Source organism: Rattus rattus, chromosome 5 (genome assembly GCF_011064425.1).
Source record: "Rattus rattus isolate New Zealand chromosome 5, Rrattus_CSIRO_v1, whole genome shotgun sequence".
Taxonomy (NCBI): Eukaryota; Metazoa; Chordata; class Mammalia; order Rodentia; family Muridae; genus Rattus; species Rattus rattus.
This window is the reverse complement of record NC_046158.1, coordinates 98886623-98913072: the sequence shown is the minus strand read 5'-3', so window position 1 is coordinate 98913072 and position 26450 is coordinate 98886623. Positions and strand designations below refer to the sequence as shown.

Sequence of the window (26450 nt, the reverse complement as noted above, 5' to 3'; positions counted from 1 at the left end):
AAAATCTTTTAGTTTTGATCAAAATACCTAGTTACAGTAAATAATGAAGAAAGAAGTGACAGAATTCTTATGTATACTGTACAAATGAAATTTGTTTTTTTTAAATGCAACTTTATTAGTTGTCATATGTATCATTTGCATATGTTTAATCTCAAATAGATTGTGGGTTACAGTATAAGCCTTACTCTTCTGTGTTCATTCCCTTTTTATCTTTTCTCCCTCAGGCATTTTAGATCTCCACTCACGCTTTCAAGTCCCAGCCATGGTGTTAAGATTGTAAGCATAGTTGAAGGAGAGGATGAGTGCTTTCTCTTTCTGTCAGCAAGCGTTGCTCCTTCCTCTTGAGACAGGATCAGAGATGGGCTGAGGAGTAGGAGCTCAGAAAGAGAAGATGGGAGTCCGAGCTCCAGTAGGGAGAATGAGAAAGCTGGTCTGTTGTCCTTGACACTGCCTGTCTTCTGGACACACACAGCATGGTCACCTCCAAGTATCAAATGTGGCCAGCTCTCAGTTTCCTTTCATATTCTTCAGACTTTCATATTCTTTAGATATTTGGATTCTTTATTTTCCTTCACAGTACATGCCAGTGAGTTAAATTCATAAACCCAGGCCTAAATGTCTCCTCTTCTCTTCAAAAGGCTTTTCCTGTTTCTCCAGTGCTCTTCAGTATTTGACTTAGACCTAAAGATATGTTACTATATCTTTCTACCATGTAGGTCCTAGGGTGTCAGGCAGCAAGTACTTCTGCCTACAGAGCCATCTCACTGGCCCTTGAAGCTTTTCTTACATGATTCTCCATCTCAATTTAGCGTACTTTTATGTGTTGAAGTGGTTGCCATTTGACATTTTTTAGTTCATTAATATGTTCCCTGTTTTCTCTAAAATTGGCTGCTAATATGAGCTATACATATATAGTTTATAACAAGGACAAGGGAGAGTCATAGGACAATAGGAGGTTAAAGAGAATATGAGAAGTTTTAAGCATATATAATATACTTTATTCACCAACATACAGACTAACAGGCAGGCAGATGTTACAGACATCCAGGTTCATGATAGCATGACTGCCCAGATACTGGTAGACATAGTACACAGGCTGCACAGGCAGAGGGTAAGTCAGGGATACTTGCTTCCAGGCTCAAGGCTGTATTGATAGAAAACAACTACACAGAAATGGAATTCTGCCAGAAATAGTTATGTAAGAGATGACCTCCATCATTGCTTACTCTGAGTTCCTCAGATGTCCTGTACCAACTCCCTCCCCGATGTCTAGCTCATGTTTCAACTGAATGTTCATATCATCACCTGCTTTTTCCTTTAACTTTTTATTTTGGCCTTCATAGCCTTTTGTTTCCTATAATATTTGCCAATAATGGCAGTATTTAGCATTTGTGGAATACCAGGCAGTATTCTAGAAACTTCATATGGATTTTATTTAGTCCTCATAAAATTATATGAAGTGGGTATAATTACTCTTTTTTATTTAAAAAAAAGTTGATGTAGGAAACGTAAGTAACTTGTAGAGAATATGTGTTGGGTAGTGAGGAGGAATACTGCTTTGTATATTGGTGCTGGTTAGTTTTAACTTGATGCAACCTATCTAGATTTGGTTAGCCTGTGAGCATTCCTGTGGGGGTGTCTTGATTTTTCTTTGATATAGGGAGACCTAGCCCTTAGTGGGCAGCACTGTTTCCTAGGCAGGATTTCCTGAACATTGAAAAAGAAAAGAAAGCTAGCTAAGGACACAAGCAAAGATGTGTCTATTTACTTTTTCTTGACTGTGAATGTGATGTGACTGAGTTGCTATTTTGACTTCTTAAAAAAAAAGAAAGAAAAGATGGCCTGAAGCTTGTAAGCCCTATGACCCCTTTTCCTCCCTTAGGTTTCTTTTTGTTGATCATTGCCAATACAAATGAAATACAAACATATCTATGTTTTATATTTTTAAAAATAGTCAAGTCTAAGGGGCTGATGATGTAGCTTAATTGGTAGAGCATTCGACTAGCACGCATGAATCTCTGGCTTTTGGGTTTAATCCCCAGCATATGCATAAACTTGGCATGGTGGTGCACACTGGCATTCCCAGAGTCGGAATATAGAGGCAAGATCAGTTCAGTGTCATCCTTGATTACACAAGAAGTTCAAGGTTAGCCTGGGCTACACAAAACCGTATCAGAAAAAAGAAAGGGGCAGGGGAGGAAAAGAAAGAGGAGGAAGAAGGAAGGAAGGAAGGAAGGAAGGAAGGAAGGAAGGAAGGAAGGAAGGAAGGGAGGAAGGGAGAAAAGAGGAAGAAGAGTCAAGTCTGTTTTGTTAGTAGCAAGGATAAAGTAAGACATGATGACCTAGGAACATGGTTACTCGCAGCATGGTTATCCATAGGGCTGCTGAGAGGTGGCTCTGTAGTTTAGAGCTTTTGCTACTCTTCCAGAGGCCTAGAGTTCAGTTTCCAGAACCCCAACCATCTTTAACTCCAGCTCCAGGGACCAAATGTCATCTTCTGGTTTCCCAGGGCACTCCCTGTCATGTACATAAAGACAGACAGACAAACAGACACACACACACATATACACACATAAACACACACACAATTTTTCAGAAAATGCTGATTCTTTTTTTTTTCCATATTTATCTATTTGACATCCATTGCAGTGATCAGCAAATGCGGATGCCAATTACAAACAAAAATAGTTGAAATATTTTTGCCCCTGGATTACTTTGATCACATCACACTTGACTAAATTTTTAAATTTTTTTGTTATTACTTTTACTGTTTTATAGTCCAGTCATTGACCCCCTCCTGGTCCAACCTTCCACAGTTCCTCATCCCATTCCTCCTTCCCTCCCACTCTGCCATCCCCTGGGGGCTCAAGTCTCTCGAGGGTTAGGCACATTTTCTCTCACTGATGTCAGACCAGGCAATACTCTACTGTATATGTGTTGGGGACCTTGGACCAGCTCTTGTATGCTGCCTGGCAGGTGGCTCTGTGTCTGGGATCTTAAGGGTTCAGGTTAGTTGAGACTGCTGGTCTTCCTATGGGGTTGCCCTCCTCCTCCTCAGCCTTTCCCTAATTCAACCATAGGGGTCCCCAACTTCAGTCCAATGGTTGGGTGTAAGTATCTTCATCTGTCTTAGTCAGCTGTTTGTTGGACCTCTGGGAGGACAGCCATGCTAACCTCCTGTCTGTAAGCACACCATAGCATCAGTAATAGTGTCAGGCCTGGGAGCCTCGCCTTGAGTTGGATTCCAGTTTCGGCTGGTCACTGGACCTCCTTTCCCTCAGTCTCTTCTCCAGTTTTGTTCCTGCAGTTCTATTAGACAGAAATAATTCTGGGTCAGAAATTTTGACTGTAGGATAGCAACCCTATCCCTCCACTTGATGCCCTGTCTTTCTGTTGGAGGTGGAGTTCCTTCTCCCCACTGTTGGGCATTTCATCTAAGGTCCCTCCTTTATCTCCCAGGTCTCTGGTACTTTCTAGAGGGTCCTCCAACACCTCCCCCACCTGCCCCTGAGGTTGCATATTCATTCTGAATGCTTGCCCTCAGGGAGTCTCTCCTGTCTCCCCTCCACCATACCTGATCGTGTTCCCCTTTTCCCTCCTCCCTTCCCTCTCTCTTCCAGGTCCCTCCCTCCCTCTGCCTCCGTGATTGTTTTCTTCTCCCTCCTAAGTGGGATTAAAGCATCCTCACTTGGGCTCTTCTGAGAAAATGCTTATTCTCGTTTTGGTTATTAGACCATATTCTTTGAAGTAGAAGATCACTACTTAGACAAGAGCTTCACTGTTTCGGTCAGAGCATTCTATAATGTGGTAATAAGTAAACAGATAGTTTTCAGTCTTACCATAAGACCAGGACTGTATTTTAAAGTGATTATCTGATCCCACAGGGTCGGAATCTGGCAGATCTTCGACGTAGCCAATCTCGGGGCACATTCACTATTAGCACTACTCTTCGTCTCGGGAAACAGATTCTGGAGTCTATTGAAAGCATACATTCTGTGGGATTCCTTCACAGAGACATCAAACCGGTAGGGGCCTTTTCTGTTCCAAGCACAGAAGCTATTGTTTAGTACTTCTAATGCTAGTAGAAGACAGAGTGCGTAAATGTAGTTTTCTGTATATGTTGTGGTTAAATACAAATAATGTTTTTATTTCTCTAATGCCCTAAAAGTAAAAATAATTTATCTCTTAGGGTTTTTTTAATTAAAATTGGTAATGGGAAACTACAGCTTATTTTCAGTAGCTTTTCTCATATCATAAGATATTGCTTGCTTGCTAAATTAAAAATATTTTATGCTTGGGGGCTAGGAGATGGCTCAGTTGTTAAAGTACTGAGGACTTGAGTCTTGAGTTCAATCCCTGGAACCCATGTTTGGTTTTGTTTTTTTGTTTTTTTTTACAGTGGTGTACCCTAGTGATCAAAGTGGTGAGCTGGTTCTTTGGGGCTTGCTTGGCCTGTCAGCTGTAGCCTGCTTGAGGAACTGTACCTGAGGTTGTCCTCTGGTCCCCCCACACACATTCACACACAAATTGTGTGCTTGCCAGTTATTATTAGGTGTGTTAGCATTGCTAATTATTCAGTTATTATTAGGTGTGTTAGCATTGCTAATTATTCAGCCTTACTTGTAAGTGATAAGTCTGAGTTGTGGTTCCTGATACTAGTTGTTATTTTGTCAAGTTACCAATTGTATTCACTGGAAATAATCAAGTAGTGAATGGCCTTAATCTTCTCCTAAGGGCTTGTGGAACTAGGATTTGCTTTCCCCCTTTTTGTTCTGTTTTGATTTTCTTAGAAATCATTACCTGGCATCAATGGGACTGGAGGCCCTTGGTCCTGTGAAGGCTCACTGCCCCAGTGTAGGGGAATGCCAGGAGGTGAGGTGGGAGGGAGTGGGTGGGGTGATAGAGCACCCTCATGGAAGCAGGGGGAAGGGAAACCAGGAAAGGGGATAACATTTGAAATGGAAATAAATAAAATGACCAATAAAAAAAAAGAAATCATTGTCTTTATTACTGAAATGTGCTTTTCTTCCTTTTTATTTGGTATTTTATTCTCCATAATGACAGATGACCCATTTCTGATATCCCATATTTATAAATTTAATTGATGTTGGTACATTTGAAAAATAAAACCACCTGTGATTATATCATTTCTAAAATTAGTTTACATGAAAATGGAAACTAAATTTCTTCAAAGTGTTTTCTTCTAGAATTAGAACCATTCTGAAACTAGGAACGGGTTATATTTAATATGACATTTAAATAAAACAGCATGAATAAGTAATTTATTTTAGGTCAGTTATTGTATGGGGAGATTGAAGTAGAAAAGATTCACAGTTTGGCAATGTAGAGCCCTCTTTACAATTATAGAGTATTTTACTGTCGTTCAGTGCCTTTCTCTGTCATTATTTGAGAAACAACTTTCCATTTCATCAGAAAGCTCCAAAGTAAAATTATACTTTTTAACAAAAGCAAACAATGATGTAACAGCTTTCATTTTACCATTACAAATTCCCTTATTTGCATATTTATCTTATCAAACTTGCAGTCATTTGACACATTACATAGGCTTTAGATTTGGGAGCTGTTTCGTTTCATTTTGTTTTGAGACAAGGAGTAATATAACTAAGACTTGTTTCTGCTTCCTGAACGCTGGAGTTAAAGGTCTGCCATCACACATGGCTACCCTGAATTTTTTTTTTTAGAAAAAAAATTTTTTTCCTTTGGTCTATTTTGGAATGTTTTCTGAATTGTATTTTTAATTTTAGTATGATTCAGCTTTATGACTGACTCATATAGGACATTTTTTAATTTATTTGCTTATTTATTAAGATAGGGTTAGACTGTAACTTGCTATATAGACCATTCTGACCTTGAACTCACAGAGATCAGCCCAGACTCTGACTTTAGTACTGGAATTAAAAGCGTGTACCATCACGACCAGCACTCATACTTAACTAAAGATAGAGAAGTAATAAAAATTCTTTGAGGTTTATGTGCATTTTCCCCTCTTTGAAGCTCCCCTTGTTTAGGAGGTTGGGTCATCATTTAAGCAGTAACTTACACAGAATTTTAAGAGATTCTAGTTCTGGTTTTAATTGGGTCATTATATGTAACTATAGAAACTTTAAATTTATTTTTGCTCAGTTTCCCTGATGGTAGACATTAACAACTCTTTCTCAATCGCTGATTGTATTTATAAGAACACTCAACTATGAAAAGATTTAATTTTTCTGTGAGAGGTAGAACCAGCAACCAAATTATACTATATATTAATGCCTAGTTAAAAATTATAGACTTACAATAGTGTATCTGAAACATGCTATAAGTAGAATTCATGCAGGGTAAAATGTAGGCAGACTGACTTATTGTAATATGTATTTCCATCTTTATCTTTTTCTAGTCAAATTTCGCCATGGGACGCTTTCCCAGTACATGTAGAAAATGTTTTATGCTTGATTTTGGCTTAGCCCGACAATTTACCAATTCCTGTGGTGACGTCAGACCAGTAAGCTTTTTCATTACTATCTAATATATGATAATTAAACTATTATTTCTAGTATCACTTTAAAGAAATGCTAATTATGTATCAGACTGAATGATAGGAGGAGGGGATGAAGCTCAGTGAATTTAAAAAACAGTGAATGTTTATGTTGAAGCCAGATTAGTAAATTATAAGATTAAGAAACTAGTACCTAGAGTTAACTGCATATAATCAGTAGGGGGCTTGAGTTTTAACTTTGTGATGTATTAGCAAGATGTTTTGTGATACACAGGGAGAAGTTCTTCTCTGGTGAACTTATGTATGGTGGCAGTTATGCTCAAGGCACATATCACAGTGGTGAGATAGGGAGATGGGGGATAAGAAATTTGGTCAAAAGTCCAAGTAGAGGGTTTTTACTAAACTTGCCTCTTAAGAGTTTTGCCAAAACTAGACCAGCAAAGACAAATTAGACCGCGCCCCTTAGTCAAGGCCAACTTGAGAAGAGACTTAAGAGGGGGTTTAGCTAGAATCTTGTCAGTAGAGTCTACCAAATGTAGTGCACCAAGCACACCCATTCGTCTCTTCACCAGCCAGGCTGCTAAAGCAAGCTGGAACACACTCCAGCCCTGCACCTTCTCAAAAGGGAACTCCTTGGTGGGGCCCTGATGGGGAATTTAGCCATGTGTTCCTGACTGCAGCAATTTGGAATGGAGTCAGTCTTGTCAAGCTAGGCAATGGGAGAGAGCACTCTTGTTTTGAATACACAGACCCTTACCTTTCTTATGGAATGTTCACAGAATTTCTTGAAAGTATTTCATTTGTTTGCCTTTAAAGCTATGTCTAGGGCTTACGTGGTTTGTTTTTTTTTGTTTTTTTTTTTTTTTTTCTTTTTTTCGGAGCTGGGGACCGAACCCAGGGCCTTGCGGTTGCTAGGCAAGCGCTCTACCACTGAGCTAAGTCCCCAACCCCACGTGGTTTGTTTTTAACTAATGCTTACCAACTTTACTGGGAAGTGGGCCAGGCAACTCTCCATACTGTTTTGCTGGCACTTCATCTCACTTTGTGACTTTTCTGTTGTTTACTTTAAACTTTGAGTTTGTTTAACCTTGGTTTTTCATTGTGATTTTCATTTCTATCAGGTTAACTAGTTGTATAAAAGATAAAACATTTTGATTTTGATTGAGCCAACTGCACACTAGTTAGTTATACATACATATTAAATATAATAATTAAGGTCTAGACATATGAGAATCTTTTTTTCTTTTAGAATATTTTTGAGATAGTGTCTCATTATATAGCTCTGACTTTTCTGGAACTCAATTTATAGATCATACTGGCCTTGAACTCACAGAGATCTGCCTGCCTCTGCCTCACAAGTGCTGGGATCAAAGGTGTGCATTGAATGTGAGAATCTTATGTGCTTGGTAATTTAGAGAACCTTTTTAAGCCATAGTGAGGCTTGTATTAGTATTAGTAAAACAGGTGATCAATTTAGAGTCTATTAGACTTGGATATACATCGAATTCTATTCTACATATTAGGTGTTTGGTTTCTAGAACATTATCAAGGTATTGTTGATTTACTTAGAAAACATATTTAATGAGCACATATATGAATCATAAATCCACATATTGGGGCAGCAGTAATAAATAGGTAGACAATTTCAAGAACCTTGCTAAGTTTATTTTAGTAAAAAAGAAAGATGACACGAATTTTACTTATTTATTGTTGAGGCTGGTTTTCAGTATGTAGCCTTGGCTAATTCTAAACTTAATTTTTTTCTTCTATCTTTGAGGTCTCTAAAGTGCTAAAATGGAATACATTTATGATCATACCTGGCCTAAATATATAATTTTGTGCAGTCATAACACAGAAAATTCTGTGTGTTGACATAGAACTGGGCAGAGGCCAGGAACAATTTTTGGAGGTTTATATTAGAAAGACCTCTAAGGAGATAATATATCAGCAATTAAATAAAATGTGAGAACAAAGCTATGAGGCTATCTAGAAACAAGTAAAAAGAAGATTAAACTTCTTTAGTTGAACCTAGTAGCAGTAGCCTGTAATTCCATGGGAGGCTGAGGCAGAAGGATTTAAAAACTTAAAACCTGCCTGGACTACAGAGTAAACTCAGGGCCAGTGTGGTGAACTTAGACCTTGGTTCAATCTTCGGTATCCAGAAGTGAGGGCAGCATTAAAAAATAAAAATAGTTAAGATTACCTAGGAAGAAGGTGTAGCTAGACAGGAACGAGGTCTTGGGTCTGAGCCACTGGGACACTTTGAGCAATGTTGGTAGATAGGGAAGAACCATGGGCCTATGAGAAGTAATGTCAGTCAGGTAAGAGGAAAATCAAGAGCGCGGTAGAATCTTGGAAACCAGATGGAGAAAGTTCTTCATGAACGATGGTAAGGTTGTCTGTCATTACTGTAGGTGTTACAGAGAAGTACTGGGCACTGAGAAGTTACAGTTGACTCCTGTAAGAATGTTTTCGTAGATCAATGAGAACCTGGTTTGATTCCAAGCATTATGTAGACCAGGCATGGCAGTGATCTAGCACTTAGGAGGAGGACCAGATGCTCAAGGTTATTCTCAGATACAAGGTGAATTCAAGGCCAATCTGAGATATATGAGGAGCATATTGAGTCCTTTGGATGTATGCCTAGAATGAATTAGCTGGGTCATCTGGTAGTTCTAATTTTAGTTTTGGGGGAAGCCTGTTTCTGATTTCTATAGTGGCTGTAATAGGTTACATTCCCACCAACAGTAGATTAAAGGCTCCTTTCTCCCCACACACTTGTCAGCCTATATTGTCTTTGCTTTCTTGATGGTGTCACTCTTACTGAGGTAAGATAGAATCGCAGTCCTTTTAATTTGCATTTCTTTGATGGCTACAGATACACTTTAAAAACTTTTATTTCCATTGTATTTGTGTAGATGTTTGCCTCATGTATGTGTACCATATACCTGCCTTGGGACCACAGAGGCCAGAAAAAGAGCATTAGGTTCTCTAGAACTGGAGTTAACAGTTTTGAACAGACATGGGTTCTGAAAAGCTACTATTCTTAAGTGCTGAGCAATCTCTCAGCCCCATGTTAAACACTCTTTAAAATACCTATTGTCATTTTTAGTTCTTTTGAAAGCCGTCTGTACAGAGTATTGCCCCATTTATTGATTGGCAAGTAGAGATTTTTCTCATTTAATTTTTTTGTAATTCTTCATGTAGTCTAGATATGCAACTTCATGTAGCCCTTTGTTTGAGGTATGGCTACAGAGATTGTCTTCTCACTCTCTAGGTGTCTGTTCTTTGTGTTGATCATTTTTTTGCTGATCAGAATCCTTTTGGTTTCATGTTACCCATTTGCCAGTTCTTGGGGCTGTTTCCTATGCTTATATCTATATCCTGAAGTGTTTTTATCCTGTGTTTGCTTTTAGCACTTTCTGTGTTTTGGATGTTATGTTGTTTCTGCCTCTGTATGTCAGTTGGCATTTTTCATTACAGCTTTTAGAAGTTTTTTCTTTGTGTTTGTTTTTTTTTTTACAATTTTTTTTTAAAAATGGTTTTAATTGCAAGAGGGTTATTTCACTTCTCCCCTTTCTTTCCTCCCTCAACCCCTGCCAGCTACTCTCCCTTAAAACCTTGCCATGCGCCCAACTCAAAGATACCCTTGGGATAGCCTCCTTTTCTTTGATTATATTTGTCACATACATATGCATATATGTATGTATATATGTGCACAATCCGTTGAATCTGTTTTTGTTGTGTGAATATGGCTTCAAGTCTGACCATTCTGCATTAGACAACCAATAAGGAAGCTCATCCCTGGAAGAGGCTAATTCTCCTCTCAGCAGTCAGTAGTTAGTTCCCTTTAGTTCTTATCCCCATTCCACTCTAATATATCCATTGATGTTACTGTTGCTCCAGTCTTCTTTATGTGGCCATTGTTATAAAGGACTGCTTCACAGCCTGCTTTCTGACTCTTCCGTGATGTCTCATGAGCCAGAGTTGCAGAAGCTGGGATCCCCACGATCTATTAATCCCTGGTCTAACTACCACGGCTCCAGAAATTACAGTGCAGGCTGCCACGGGAGGGAAACAGTTAAACAGTCCTACCCAGCTGCAGCACCGTGAGCCGTGACAGTTGCCATCATGATAAAATATGAATAAAGGTGTGAGAACTGACACATGTCAGTGGCAACTAACAACTGCCTAATGGGTCTTAAGGCCCACTCAACAGGAAGGAAATCATTCCTAGTCAGCTTCCTGGGCTAGTGAGGTTATGGACCTTAAAAAAAGAATGGATTACTGCCACTTTGCTAGACTGGCGTCACTTTTTATTGCATTCTAAATCTTATCCTTAGACCCACAGATAAGTGTAGCTACCACCCCTCATCAAAGAAGCTTCTCTTTATAGCAAATGGAGACCATCACAGACAACCATGACATCTTGACTATGATATATGCCAGAAGAGGCTCTTCCTGGTCATGTCTATGTGAAGTTCATAATACTTCTTATGTATAAGTATCCTTTTCTTTAGATGACAGAATGCAGGCAAGGAGTGATGATCTACAATAGGACAATTAATCCTTCTGAGTAGGTACCTGCTCTAAGTAGAGGTTTTAGTTCCAAGAACTAGCCCCAGGAAGCATGAATTGAGGTGACAGTCTGAAGAATACCAAGCATAAAATTTTGAGCCAGAAAAAAATCGGTAATAGAAGGAACTATAGTACGTTTAAGAAGGCAAGATATAGGGTTGGGGATTTGGCTCAGTGGTAGAGCGCTTGGCTAGGAAGCGCAAGGTCCTGGGTTCGGTCCCCAGCCCCCAAAAAAAAGAAAAGAAAAGAAAAGAAAAGAAGGCAAGATATAGAAAGTCATGTAAGCCAAAAGCATTTGGACTATTTGGTGTTATAGTGTCCAAGGCTATGACCATGATTAGCTTCATTTGTATTATCTAGTATAAGTAGCCAACATAAACTGCTTATACAGGCAAAGTACAGTTGTAACCTCTTTCAAATTAAGTTTGAATAAAATACTCAAGATATGGCGAGGTTGGCATCTCAGGTTATATAGTGATTTATCATATTCTTACATGTATTTGTACCCAAGCATTAGTGTGTACGCTATGATGCTTTGGTACTTGGCATGATTCTGGGTCAGTGGAAACATTTGACTTTTTTAAATGTACAGAGCTGTGTATATTTCATAAACACAACTATCTGATGGTGTGTGTGTGTGTGTGTGTGTGTGTGTGTGTGTGTGTTTGTGTGTGTGTAATGTCACTGAGCTACATCTCCCAAGTTCAGTGCCCATCATGATGTCATCGTACTGTAAAATGTAGATAAATGGGCCTGTGAGATGGCTCAGCAGATAAAGGCACTTGTCATCATGCCTGATGAGTTCAATCCTCAGGACCCATATGGTGGAGTTCAATCCTCAGGACCCATATGGTGGAAGGAAAGAACCAGTTCCTGAAGTTTGTCCTCTGACATCCACATTCACACTGTAGTATTCATCATACCCCACTCTGGCATCACACACATATACACACACACTCACTCACTCACTCCTAAACTCACTCTTTCAATAAATAAATAAGTTAATTAATTAACAAATAAATAGAAATTAAAAACACAGATAGAAGAGGGCCAATAACTAAAACATCAATGTTTTAAGATGTGATTTAGAGATATTTGTTCTCTAGTGTTCTAAAGGTTCACTACAAAATTACTATAAATAACATTTCATTATGACAGCAATGTTCTACCATTGCTTTAGGTGTTGATCTGTGTTAAAACTGTGTTGCTGCTTAAGTTCTTACTACTGTGTGGTTTATTGTAGCCTCGTGCTGTGGCAGGCTTCCGAGGGACAGTTCGCTATGCATCAATCAATGCTCATCGGAACAGGGTATGTATCTGATCCGGGTCATTATAGCTGTTTGTCCATGGCTTACATTAGACCAACGTCTTCATAGTTCAGTTCAAAGGTTAAAAAAAAAAAAGCGCTCAGGAGCTGCGGGTCCCTTTCATAGCTACACGTTTACCTGAATGGTAGTTGTAATTTATTTTTATATAATGCTAATGTTAAAGGAATCCATAATACTAATTCATGATAGGATGTATAGTGGATGACAGATAAGGGCAGCTGCATAGAAAATGAAGTTGCATTTGCCAGAAAACGCAACAGCTAAGTGTGTCTGTTGGGAATGTGTCTGTTTAATTATGTATTAGAATTGAAAATAAAATATAGATGTTTGAAGAAATAAAAGACTTGGATTCTGTTCTAAGAAATTATTCGTGGGTTGGGACCATCAAGATGGCTTGGCAGGTAATGGTACTTATTAATCCCCCAGCTGGACAGTCTGAGTTTGATGTTTGGAATCCACATAGTGAATGAAGAGAACCAACTTGAGCAAGTTACCTGGTCACTACATGCTTGCCTTGGCACATAAGGACCCACACAAGTACACACACCCCAAACAAACAGTTAAAAACAATTAATAGTGGATATGATGCTGTCAGTTTCTAATGCATTGTTTTCTTTATAATATATAATAATTTTTGTGCATCAAGCGGTATGGAAATGTATGTAACTCAGTGGTGAAGCTTTTAACTATCATGGTTTAAACCCCACACTGCAAGCAAAAGTAATAAATAGCCTAAGCCCAAATAACATTCTGTTTCTTATTTCTGAGTGAAAGAAAAAAATCCTTTTAGAATTACTCATTTTTATTTTTAAAAATTGTCTTTTGGTCTGGTTATTTTTGATGTGAATTCTTTTATTTGCAGCATTTTTTATTTAAAAAGTTGATAAAATTTAAAAAAATTAGTAAATAAGTGAATGAATAAAAATTTTGCAATGCTGGCAGTGAAGTCTAGGGCCTTTTTCCTAGAGGCAAATAGTCTATCATTGAGCTACATTCCTATTATCCCCCTTTTTTTTTTAAGGTTTATTTATGTATATGAGTATACTGTAGCTGTCTATGGGCACATCAGATCCCATTACAGATGGTTGTGAGCCACCATGTGGTTGCTGAGAATTGAACTCAGGAAAAGCAGACAGTACTCTTAACCGCTGAGCCATCTCTCCCTTACTTCCCCAGCTGGGGACAGAACCCAGGGCCTTGTGCTTGCTAGGCAAGCGCTCTACCACTGAGCTAAATTCCCAACCCCTCTCCCTTACTTCTTAAAGCACTCATTAATTAGTAAATTATTAGTTGTATTTTCAGCATTTCTTGGTTTTAGAAGGTTTTTTTTATTGGTTGATTTTTGAGATAGGATCTCTTATATTTTAGGCTGGCTTCAAACTCACTAAATAGCAAGCATGGTCTTTAACTTCAGATCCCTTTTCTCTCTCCCATGTGCTGGGATTCTATCATGCACAGACTCACCCTGTTTTATGTGGTACTGGGAATCAGACCCCAGGGCCTTATGCATGTTAGGCAGATACTCTTCCAACTGTGTTACAGCTCAGTCTGTTGTTTTGCTTCTTAGTGGTAGCTGGGTTTTGTGGTGTTGAGAATATAACCTAGGGTCTTACACACTCAGCAAGCACTCTACCACTGAACTACATCTCTAGGTAGGATATTTATATCAAAACATTTCTTGGTATATTTATCGTGCATTTGCATTAATAGGTACCTATGCAGACATATAGATATTTGCCAGATGATTTATGGGAAATCTATTTAATGACTTTAAACAATGTGATGCACTCAGAAGAAATGGTTATTTAATATGAATGAATTCTCTTTTATTTCCCAAGGAAATGGGAAGACATGATGACCTTTGGTCTTTATTCTACATGCTGGTAGAGTTTGTGGTTGGCCAACTGCCTTGGAGGAAAATAAAGGACAAGGTAATTTTGAGCATAAGGTCAATTTTGATAGGGGAAAGAATAAAAATGTATCCTTAATCTGGGCAAATGATGGTGCATGCCTTTAATCCCAGTACTCAGGAGGCAGAGGCAGGTGGATCTCTCTGCGTTTGAGGCCAGTGTGATCTACAAAGTTAGTATCAGGACAGCACAGTCAAGGCTAAATAGAGAAACTCTTGTCGTGAAAAATAAAAACAAACAAAATTTCTCAGTTGAAAATATACTTAGTAAATATTATATAATTTATATTTATATAATTCATATATAACATTATATAAATGTATTGCAATATCATGTAGAACAGATGTTTGGATTGATACGTGCCTATCAATCCAAATTCACTGATATGTGATTCAGTGACTCAGTGTCCCTAGCATGTGTAAGTCCCTGGATTTAATTCCTAGCACTACAAAAAAAAAAAAAATTACATATATCTATTGCCTAGGTGTATAATGTTTGTATTTGAGTATTAGTTTAGTTGTAAACCCTATTTTAAGTTTTTAAGAAAATCCACTTATATATGAAATTTAAATTCTATGAGCAACTTCATTATATCACAATATAATGAAGTTTCTTTCTGTGAACTGATATTAGAGAGATAATTATAATTTTTTATGTGTACTGAGAACAGATACATTTTATAAGACAGCATTTCTCCTGATGTGAATTGTAGCTTTTAGTTTTTAATTATCAGTTTATTTTGTTTGGAAAACCAGAAATACTATGTTGATAAAGGACAGTAGACCCAGTTTAAAGGACTCTCAGTTCACTGGCACAGACTCCATGTTAGTGTTAGCTCTGCGGTATATCGTCTTTCCTTCCCACTTTGAAGCACTGTATCGAAAGCCATTAGTGAGCACTGATTCCTGCTTAGCACTTCATAGCACATTGATTCCATAGCCTGCTTCAGTCTCCTGATGTTGTTAATTGTCAGCGTGTAATGCAGGGCTTCCAAGAGAAGCCGACTTTGCTTCCTGTTCTCTTCCCTTTCAGGAGCAAGTAGGTTCCATTAAGGAGAGGTATGACCATAGGCTCATGTTGAAACACCTCCCTCCAGAATTCAGCACCTTTCTTGACCATATTTCCTCTTTGGATTATTTTACAAAACCGGACTACCAGGTAACCATCTTTGTGAGTTATTTACACTGATTTTTCTTCTCTTAGTCTTTGCTTTTACTCATTATAGATTTAAGAATGTCAGAATTAAGTCTGAAAGGTGCCTAGAGTAACATTATTTTAATATAGCCTAAGAAATGTGAAATTAACATGATGATGGAGATGTGGAATATGTGCAAATGTGTGAGATAGAGAATGAGAGAGAGTCCTTTGGAGGAGTTTACCTCATTAGTCAGACTAACTAGGTAAAAAATGTTTCCGTTCGTGACATGATTTACCTAGTTTGTGACCCCTTGGGAAAGGGGGGTTAAATGACCCCTTCATAGGGGTCGCCTAAGACCATTGGAAACCACATATATTTACATTATGCTTCATAACAGCAAAATTACAGTTATGAAATAGCAATGAAAATAATTTTATGGTTAGGGGTCACCCCAACATGAGGAACTGTATTATAGGGTTGCAGCAGCCTTAGGTAGGCTGAGAACCACTGATATAAAGCATGATAATAAATTTTATAGCAATTTCTTGGCCAGAAGAAACTGTACAACTACATTATATATCTGTTGAAGGCTGTCTGTGCTGTTGGCTGGAGTCAGTAAATGTTGTTGGCCTTGTTCTTCTATGGCCACTGAATTAATTCTGTAGGGAACAGTTAATAAGCCTTTCCAAAATTCAGCTAAGTTTGCCTTGAATTGTCTTTGTTACAGAGAGAACCTGGTCAAAGCTTAATGCATAAGCAGTTGTACTCCTGAAAATGTAAATGCACCTCACAGAGAATAATAATAACATATATTAGAAAATAATTTTGTTTCCATTGGACTCTGCTGCTTGCTGTTGAAAATTTTAAATTTTAAAGTGTTGTCAGTGTTCATGCCTATCACAAATGAATTTATTTTCATATATTATTTCTTTGTGAAATTACATCTGTTATTTAAAGTATTTCAGAATATAAAGCAGAGAATCAACAAACCTTGGGTCTGAAAGACCTAAGTGAGTGAACTTTTTTCCCATATGACTTGATAAGATATTACACAGATTGTCTAACAAATTGAGACAATATTGTAGTTGAGTTTTTTCAGTGTTGGGTTTTGTGTTTGTTTTGAGATAGTCTCAACTTTGCAGCTCAGGTTAGTTTCAGGTTTGTAGTTCTCTTACCTCAGTCTTCCAGAGTGCTGGGATCAGACTGTTGCCACTGTGTCCAGTGTCTTAGAGTTCTACTGCTGTGAGCAGAAACACCATAACTCTTATGAAGGACAACATTTAATTGGGGCTGGCTTACAGGCCATTATCATCATGGCAGGAAGCATGGCAGCATCCAGGCAGGCATGGTACTGAAGGAACTGAGAGTTCTACATTTTGTTCTGAAGGCAAACAGAAGACTGTCTTGCAAGCAGCTAGAAGGAGAGCCTCAAAGCCCACCCCTACAGTGACACAACTTCCTTCAACAAGGCCATGCTTCCTAATAGTGCAACTCCCCAGGCCAAGCAGATTTAAACTACCACACCCAGCAAAAGTATCCTTCCCACCCCCATTAAAATATTTATTTACTTTATATATAATGGATATTTTGCCAACATCTATGTTTATGTCAATGCCTGGTGTCTGCTGAGGTCAGGAAATGGTGTTGGTTTGGGCTTTAGTTTGGGTTACTGTTGCCATGGCGAAACACCATGATCAAAGCAACTTGGGGAGAAAAAGGTTTATTTGGCTTACACTTCCACATCACTGTTTATCAAAGGAAGTTAGGACAGGAACTCAAGCAGGGCAGGAACTTGGAGACAGGAGCTGATGCAGAGGCCATGGAGGAGTACTGCTGACTTGCTTACTTACTCTTCCTGGCTTGCTAAGCTTACTTTCTCATAGGCCAAGGACCACCAGCTGAGGGACGGCACCACCCACAATGGGCTAGGCCTTTCCACTTCAATCCCTAATTATGAAAGTGATCTACAAGCTTGCCTGCTGCACCATCTTATGGAAGCATTTTCTCATTTGAGTCTGCTTTCCCTCAGGTGACTGGCTTGTAGCAAATTGCATAAAGTTAGCTAGAACACCTTAGAACTGGAGTCACAGATGGTTGTGAGCCACCCTGTGGGTGTTGGGAATCAAACCACTCCTCTGGAAGAACAGTAAGTGTTCTTAACTGCTGAGTCATCTCGCCAGACCTTGAAGTGTTCCTCTTATATACTTCTTTTCTGAAATGAAGATGATTCACATTATAAGTTTTTCATTTTGATATTCTCTAAGGGTCATCTCTGTCACTTAGTAATAGAACAAAGTGTGGTTATTCTTTTACTTGGGGAGGGATGGAGTAGACATGCATTTGCTGTTTTACACAGTGTATATCATCTGATTCTTTTCTGCTCTCTGATGTTTCATAAGCAATGAGTGGGAGAACAGGTGATGGGAGAGTATAAGTGAGGAATGTTGATGTGATTGGTTGGGTGTTTTGGTGTCTGGTGTCAGTGTGACATCAGTTTTCAGCCTTACTCTCTTGCTGCTGTTAGAGAGCACTGCTAGGATCTTCATCTGAGAAGAAGCTATTTGAATTTAAATGTTCTTGTGAACTAATGCCTTCCATATAGTTAACTTCAATCTGTAGATCATTTCTGAGCCTACATGGTAGTGTACACCTTTAACACCAGCGTTAAGGAGGCAAAAACAGGTGAATTTTATGAGTTCAAGGCTACTCTGATCTATATGGTGAGTTTAGGTCAACCAAGGCCCCACAGTGAGACTGTCTTAGGAAAGTTCTCCTTTCTGAATGTGATTTTGATGACTGTTTCATGGGATTCTTCACAGTATAGCCACATAGTTAACAAGAACAATCCTTCTCCCAGCATCACAGGTGAAGGCATCCCAGCATAGAGCAGCATGGCTGATTCCGTAGCTGGGTCACAGTGTGTATTTCTGATTTCATGTAGTCAGAGCTGAGATTAAAATAAAATCTTATATTTCATAATTAGAAAATGTTAGTCACCTTTCACTTAGAATGTATATGTTTGTAAATATTTAAAGATTAAGAGAATTTTATGGGTCATTATTATATTTTCAAGGTGCACAGGGCTAATACCTTATCCAATAGCCTATTGTGTAGACCTAGAGAAGACAGCTATTTTGTTATCTATCAAAACTTTTTATATATGTCTCACTTAAAATAAGTGGGAAGCTCTCCTTTTAAAAGGTTTCTGACCAGGTTCAGTGGTGCATAGCTCTAGTCCTAGCACTGGAAGCTAAGGTAGGAAGAACATGTGTTTGAGGCCAGTTTGGGATGTAGTAACACTGTTTCAACAACCAAAAGGTGAGCCTGTTGTGTTGTTTTGAGAAATTACATCTTAGTATCTATATTCTGAGTCTGTATTCCTATCAGTTTTTTTAAAAACTTTTTATTGATTCTTTGTGAGTTTCACAATGTGCACCCCAGTCCTGCTCATCTCCCCTCCCACTCATATCTGCCCTTCGCCCTTACATCCTCCCCCCCCCAAAATAAAAATACAAACAACAACAATAGAAGCTGTAGTGTGTCCCAGTGTGTCCCACAGTATAGCCCTCTGTCCACACATCTTCACTTGCAAATGTTCATTGCAATGAGTCATTGGTCTGGTTCGAGATCTCTGGCTTTTGTGACACCATCAATATTGGATCCTTATCAAGATGCGTCTCAATTATCCTGTGTTATGAAGATCCTGCAGCTTTGGAACAGCAGAACAGGCCCTTTCAAATGCCCCAACCATTTGCAGATAATAGAGATTTTGGGATGGGCTAGTTCAGATCCCTGGATCTGGGCCTGGGTGCAGCTAAGCTAGTCAGCCTTATCTTCGTTATCAGGGTGGGCTCTGGCAGTGCCCCAGATAGGATACCCAGGGCTGCCATCAGGAGGAGGCAGGGTCGTCTTTTCTGCTTTCATGCCCTCGGGCCAGTTTCACCTGCACCTACACTTCCAGAGCCAGCTCCACTGTGCTACCCGGTCAAGGTTCCAGGCCCACTTTCCAAGTGTTGCAGCTGGTGAGGGGCAGGGCCATCTTACCAGCTCTTATAACCCCAGGGTCAGTTCTTTCAACTGCCACAGGTGGGCCAAGTCTCCTCTGTCTTCAGGGCTAGCTCACAGGTCCCTAGTGCTGAAACCTGCAGTCAGTGAGGGGCAGGGCCAGTTCACAGGCCCTCATCACATGAGCCTAGGGCCAGCTTTCCCAACTGCTGCAGGTGGAGAGGGGCAAGGGAGGGAGGGAAGGTATCTCCTCCCCAACCCTCACCCTGCCAATCCGTTGTTCTCAACTGATGAGCTCCACTGTTTTTTTTTTTTTTTTTTTTTTTTTTTTTTTTGGGGCTGGGGGTTAAACCCAGGACCTTTCGCTTCCTTGGGAAGCGCTCTACCCCTGAGCCAAATCCCCAACCCCAAGCTCCACTGTTTTTCTTGGAGCTTTGGACCCATTCTCCAGATTGCTACAAGAGATAGGACCAGCTCTCCAGAATGCTGTATCCAGTGAGAGATGGGGGTACCCTGGACATCCACATCGTCCCCAGTGGCTGCCCTGCAGGGATAACCCCATCTTCTCTAGTGGTAATGTGAGCTTCAGACCCCTGAAGCTGGTGTAGCCTCAGACTCAGACATGGCTCTCTGCAGCAGCTCAGGCTGGGACCTCAGTGTGGCCCCAGGTATTGGGGCCACTCACAACAAGCTGCTCTTCTTCACCTTAGAGTCTCCAGTTCCATCTCTCTTCATAGTGCTCAGGCTGTTCCACTTCTCTTTCTCTCCCATTTAACCACCACATGCTCGCACATTGTGGTAGCTTCTGCTGCTGACATCCTCCAAGCCCAGCTCAGTGGTGAGGTGCGGCAACATCTGTGTCATGTGCTGGAGGGCAGGTCTGTGGGTGACATGGTGTTCCACAGGTCTCTGTCTTCCTCCTGCACTGCACTGCTTGAATTTGATTTGATATTTTTGAGTCCTAAGCATAAGAAACATTTGACCACCAAGTCATGCATCAAGCTAGGGTGAACAAAAGACTGCCATTTGTTCTGCCCCTGACTGATATAAGAACAACGCCACCAACAAGATGTCCCCATTACCAGGGGTCCTATCAGGTTTTAAGTCCTAGAGAAACAAGATTTGTTTTTTCTCCTCTTTCTCGTGTGTGTGTGTGTGTGTGTGTGTGTGTGTGTGTGTGTGTGTGTGTGTGTATGTGTAGGGACTTCATGTGGAGGCTTAAGGCTGATGTTAGAAGGCAGGGTCCCTTAGGTGAACCCAGAGCTAACCAGTAATGCTAGTTTAGCTAGCCCTTTTGTCCCAGGGATCCCCATTTCTACCTCCTGAGCAGTAGAGTTAGAGAAAGGCAATTTGCCTGTAGGGATCTGAACTCCCTAGTCTTCACACTTCCACAGCAAGCACTTTAACCCCTGAACCATCTTCCCAGATTCATTTCTTCTTTTAAATGTAATGCTAGCACCTATATTTTCAATAAATGTTGAGTAAGTTAGGGCTGTTGCTTTTGTTCTTTGAACAGGAAATATCAGGAAAAAGTATATAAATATAAGTACAAAAACAAACAAACATACATTTTTTGTTTTGCTTTTTGAGACAGGGTCTCACTATATAACTCTGGCTTTCCTGGGACTCAGTAGGTAGATGAGACTGGCCTTGAACTCAAAGATCTGCCTGCCTCTTCTTCCCAGGATCTGGAATACAGGAATATACCCATTAAATAGAGGCTACACAAAAATATCTCACCTCTTGCCTTGGGAAATTAACAGCAGTTGAGGGATTCTGTGATTCTGATGATGTCTCTTTCCTGTGATTTTATTTGTTTGTTTGTTTGGTTTTGTGGTTTGAGGAGTTTGGGGATTTTTTTTTTTTTTAATCTAACCCTCTTGGTGCTGGGGTCAACACAGAGCCTTGTCGTTGTTAAGTAAGCACTTTGCTACTAATCTAAACCCCCAATTCCTGATAATGTGTGACTTAAGGTATTGAGGGGCTATATAAAGCAAAGGATGCTTAGAGAATAACAAGAGGCAATCTAGGTGTTTAGTGTCGCACCCTCCACCCCAAATGTCAGACTCTGTTGGTCCTTTGGAGAGGAAAACTAAGAGAAAGAATGTTACAAGCGGGATGCAAGCAGATGCTTAAATCTCGAAGTAAGAAGGGGATTGGAATAGGAGCTCAATATAGTAAATGAAGGGAGTAAATGGTTTGAGATTGTGTTGGAGAAAGAAGCCAGATGATGTAGAACTTTATAAACAAACCGTTTCAAGAAGTTTGAATTTTATTCTCAGTGAGCAGGAAGCCTTGAAAGTGTTAAAAAATGACAACAGCAGCAGCAACAACAAAAATTCTCAGGAATATATTGATCTTCTTTCTGTTGTTTTTAAATTTACATTTACATATATGTAAGGAGGTACACATACTGGGATGCATGCGTGGATTAAAGGGCAAAGTGTGGGAGCCAGCTTTCTCCGTTTCCTTGTAGAGTCCAGCGATCAAATTACTGTCAGGCTGGGAACAAGTGTCTCTCAACTGAGCCATTTCTCCATGCCTGTTTCTACTTTAAGAGGCTAAGCCTTTCAGCTGTGTGTGTTCCAGTAAAGCAGAGGAGACTCGAGCTGGGGACGATGAGGCAGTGCAGGGGAAAGAGAAGAGGCAGTGAGTGTCTCAGCACTGCAGAGATGCCTTGATTATGTCACACCAGTCAGTGTGTTGTGGCTTTGCTAGGCAACTCTCAAGTGGTTTCTTGTAGTCAGGGGAAGAGCAGGTATGGATGTTTGTCCATAACAATGACTTACTAGCCAGAACTCAGTCACCATGGTCAGGTTCTACTTGCAGGGGAGTGGCCAGGAAGATAGAGACAATGATGACCTTGACTTAGATATAAGTGGTGGAGTGGGTCATTATCCTTACCACTGTGACGACCTCTCCTTTCATTCTCACTGTCCTTGTGTGATGGGGCTTCTAGTTGTTAGGCAGGGATCCCAGCCCTCATCCCTAGCATTTCTTTCCTAGAATGCCTGTGCATCCTAACATTACTTATCATTAGTTAATTGATAACCCCACCCAGATGTTTTCTCCAGTTTCTTCATTTTCTACTATATAGGAGTAATTTCTTAAAGGATTTCTTTATTTACATATCTTATGTATATGAGTACTCTATTTGCATGTAGGCCTGCATGACAGAAGAGGGCATCAGACATAAGAAGGCATCAGATCCCATTACAGATGGTTGTGAGCCACCATGTGGTTGCTGGGAATTGAACTCAAGACTCTGGAAAAGAAGCCAGTGCTCATAACCACTGAGCCATCTCTACAGCCTGCAGAAGTAATTTCTTGAGCTGAACTTTTTGTTTGTTTGTTTGTTTGTTTGTTTGAGACAAGGTCTCTCAATGTAGCCCTGGCTATCATGAAGTCTATGAAGACCAGGCTGGCCTGGAATTTACAGAGGTACCCTGCCTCCCCGCCTCCCTGCCTCCCCACCCCATTATATTATGGGGCTGTCATAGGGTCTGTGGGTAAGCAGAAATGTTACCAGGAGGTGAGGTTAAAATGTCTCTAGCAAGATGCAGTTGTTCACGCCTTTAATCCCAGCACTTGGGAGGCAGATCTCTGTGAGTTGAGAGCTGGCCTTACCTATATAGCAAGTTCTAGGTCATCATGGCTACATGGTAAGACACTGTCTCAACAAAACAACAGCAAAGGATTTTAATTTCTTTTAAAATTCTTTTACAAGGTGGAGAGAGATTATGGAATATTGGTCCTTGGCTAGCCTATATTGGTCCTCTGCTAGCCTTCTTCAAATGGGGAGGGAGGAGGTCTTACAATTTCTCCCTTTTTATTATACATTTTCTTTTTCTTTTTCTTTTTTTAAGACTCAGCCAGCATATGCTGACTCTCTGAAGTCTTTAAAGACAGAAAGTGAACAAGGATGTGTGGATTTACATGTAGTGTTTGGGCCGTGAGCGCCCATGGGCTATTAGAGAAGCACCCCAATCACTCAGCCTTAAGTTAGTTACACTTTGATCTTGGGTGCTGAGACCATGCAGGAGACCTTTCCTTTCAGCCTTTCCTTTCAGCTTTCTTTTCCATTCTGGAAAAACACATAGTTGTCTCAGTCTTCATATCTAAGTTCTTTACTAAAAATATTCCATTTTTTCATTCTGCTAACATTTTCTTCTATTTACTGATTTTCTGCATACCATGAAGCATAAAAACTAACAAATTTCTGATCTATCGTGAGAATTTTCTCATGGGAGAAGTCTAACCAATGTCATCAGCAAACCAGAGTTCAGTTTCCCTAAACTTACTTTACAGGGCTTGTTTGTAGCACCTGATTGAGGAGTTACTGACAAGGAGGAGTATGGTGGCCTGAGAGCAGCTATACCGGAAAGGAAATCTTCACTCTGTGTGGACCATGGTGTGTCTCCTTAGTCTTCCTCAATCTGTATGGTGTTGCTCTTCCACTTAAGGCCACGTGCAGTCAGGACAGGTTTGCATACAGCTAGCTGGGAGGAGTGGCCGGATCTTCAGAATTATATTGGATACTCTTCTGTGAAGGAGCATGGGTAGTCAACAAACCTAGCTAAGAGATTTTTTGAGCAGACCTTGCTGGTCTGGTTAAGATGCTGCTGTTTGGCTTAAAGGATAGTGCTGTGGAACGCCACCTTAATAGAGAAACCCACACTCAAGCTTTGTGCTGGGCCTGCCCTGTGATGAAAGCCGCATCCAAGCTCCGTGCTGGGACTCAGCACCTGTCCGAGTCTGAGTCACAGTGGTCTGTAACTCCAGTTCCAGTGGATCTCAAGCCCTTTTCTGGTCTCCTTAGGTACCAGGCACACATGGTACACATACAATAAATGCAGGCAATTGCTCATACACAGAAACTTTAAATTAAAGAAACTTTAAAAATACTAAAAGCAGAAACCTTGAAAACAGCGAATGCCACGTATCTTCCTGATTGCTTTTCCTTCGTTGTCTTCTGTCCTGCTGGGTCTGTCTCCAGAGGATGGGTGCAGTACAGCTTTTGGGTTTCACTCCCATATTGTCAAAATACCCCGAAGAGCAGAAAGGAAAAAATATGTGCATTTTTTTTTACCTGTTGATCTACTTATATATTACTAAATGAGTCGCTGTCTTTTGCATCGAATGGTCTTTGAGTAAGCCAAGCCAGTATTAGCATTGCACTGAGGGGTAAGTGCGTTGCTTATCTATTAGTTTGCACTTATTCAATTAAAATAGAGAAGTCATGATCCTCAGTGAAATTCAATATATCACAATATAGATAACTCCTGCTTCCATTTTCTGTAAAATGGCAAATTGAAATTTTATATGGGGATAATTGACACCGTCATTGATGGTGGTCTGTGCTGAGGATAAGAGGATTATTCATCCACTGGGTCTGTGTCCCATGACTGCTGGAAACGAGCATCAAACATCTTTGTGGGCTGCAAATAGTTAGGAATTCAACCAAATTATTTAGAAAACACATTTTAGTTAAATTCAAAAAATAATACATAAACATTTTGAAACTAAAAAGAAGAAATAGAATAAAATAGAATTCTGTGTCTTGAATGTGCTTTAAAAATTCATTTTATTGTATATCCCAGTTTCACGAAAAATAAATATGCACGCCATCACATACACACAGGTAATGCTAATGGTGACGGGAGTTTAGAAAGAATTCATGAGAACCTTGAATTAGAAAAACCCTGGGTGTACCTAGTTCCCTTCCTTCCTTTCCTCCCTGTGTTTCCCTTACTCCCTCCAGTACCCCCCCCCCCCGCAGCACACAGGTCCAGATTCAGAGCCCTCACATAGTCAAGGGAAGTGCTGTATAGCTGAGCTGCATGCCCACATGCCCAGCCCTCTTTGTCTTCAATGTTCTGGGGTACCCTTGGCTGTAAAACAGGTAACCTATATAACCAAAATTAGCACCAAAATAATTTCCAAGATTTTATAATCATACCTTTTCCAATTCCTTTCCTCTCCATTTCTTTTCTATATCATTTTTCCTTTGTGGAAGTAAGTGAACGTTAAAGTTATGCAAATCTTTCAGTAAATATTTTTGCTGATATTTATTCTTGAAATATTTTTAAAATAACTATTATTTGTAAGGTAATTTTTTAGTTCTTGAAGATACAGTGATGAATAAGATCAGACATGTGCTGACTTCTTGGGGTTACAGTGGGTTAAAAGAAGAATTAATTAAGTACTCGGAAGGATAGACTTATGGGATAGCATTTGATGCACCTTGTTGAAACATGCTCCCTTGGGTGAGTTTTAGAACTCTACATTCTGGGGTTTGGGCTTCACTGGCCACCTCTAACCTTGGTTACCTTTGTAGAGTAATGTTTATACACCAGTGTATACCCTAGGTCTTCATCTTCAGACCTCCTTGATAAGGCCTCCAAGTGGAGCTCACTGGCCCTGTGACTGTAAACAGTGGTTTTTATATGCTAATGACCCACCAGCCTGCTCTGCAGAATATCCCAGGCCCAAACACCCCAGTTGGCATTTCTAGGCAGTCTATCCAGTGCCTTGGGACAGAAATGTAACTTAGCCTTCATTCTGTCTGTGCCATCCCAGCCTTCATTAGTTTTGTCAACAGGGTCTTTGGACTCTTTTCCAAGTCATATTCAAATCACTTATCTTTCTTGTCCATTGTAACCATTCTGGTTTAACTGATAAGTAGCCTCCTCACTGGTCCTAACTGGCTGGTTTATCATCATCACTATTTATGGCATCTGTTGTCCGCTTAATAGCCAGAGTCCTCTTTTTTAAACATGTATGTATGTATGTATGTATGTATGTATGTATGTATGTATGTATGTATATGGGTATTACGTAACTGTTTTCAGGCATACAAGACTAGAGTATCAGATCTCATTACAGATGGTTGTGAGCCGCCATGTGGGTGCTGGGAATTGAACTCAGGACCTCTGGAAGAGCAGCCAGCGCTTTTAACCACTGAGCCATCTCTCCAGCCCCAGAATCATCTT

The 26450-nt window shown here is 39.9% G+C and overlaps 1 protein-coding gene across 3 annotated transcripts in view; it reads left to right on the top strand.

Annotated features, from left to right (window-relative positions):
- Positions 1-26450, top strand: part of Ttbk2 (tau tubulin kinase 2) — a 105995-nt gene that overhangs the window by 61259 nt on the left and 18286 nt on the right. For all 3 annotated transcript variants that reach the window (XM_032904028.1, XM_032904025.1, XM_032904027.1), the window contains 5 exons: positions 3885-4025; positions 6401-6505; positions 12321-12386; positions 14244-14336; positions 15348-15473. In XM_032904028.1, coding sequence (XP_032759919.1) covers positions 3885-4025; positions 6401-6505; positions 12321-12386; positions 14244-14336; positions 15348-15473 — 531 coding nt within the window. The remainder of the gene's footprint in view (positions 1-3884; positions 4026-6400; positions 6506-12320; positions 12387-14243; positions 14337-15347; positions 15474-26450) is intronic.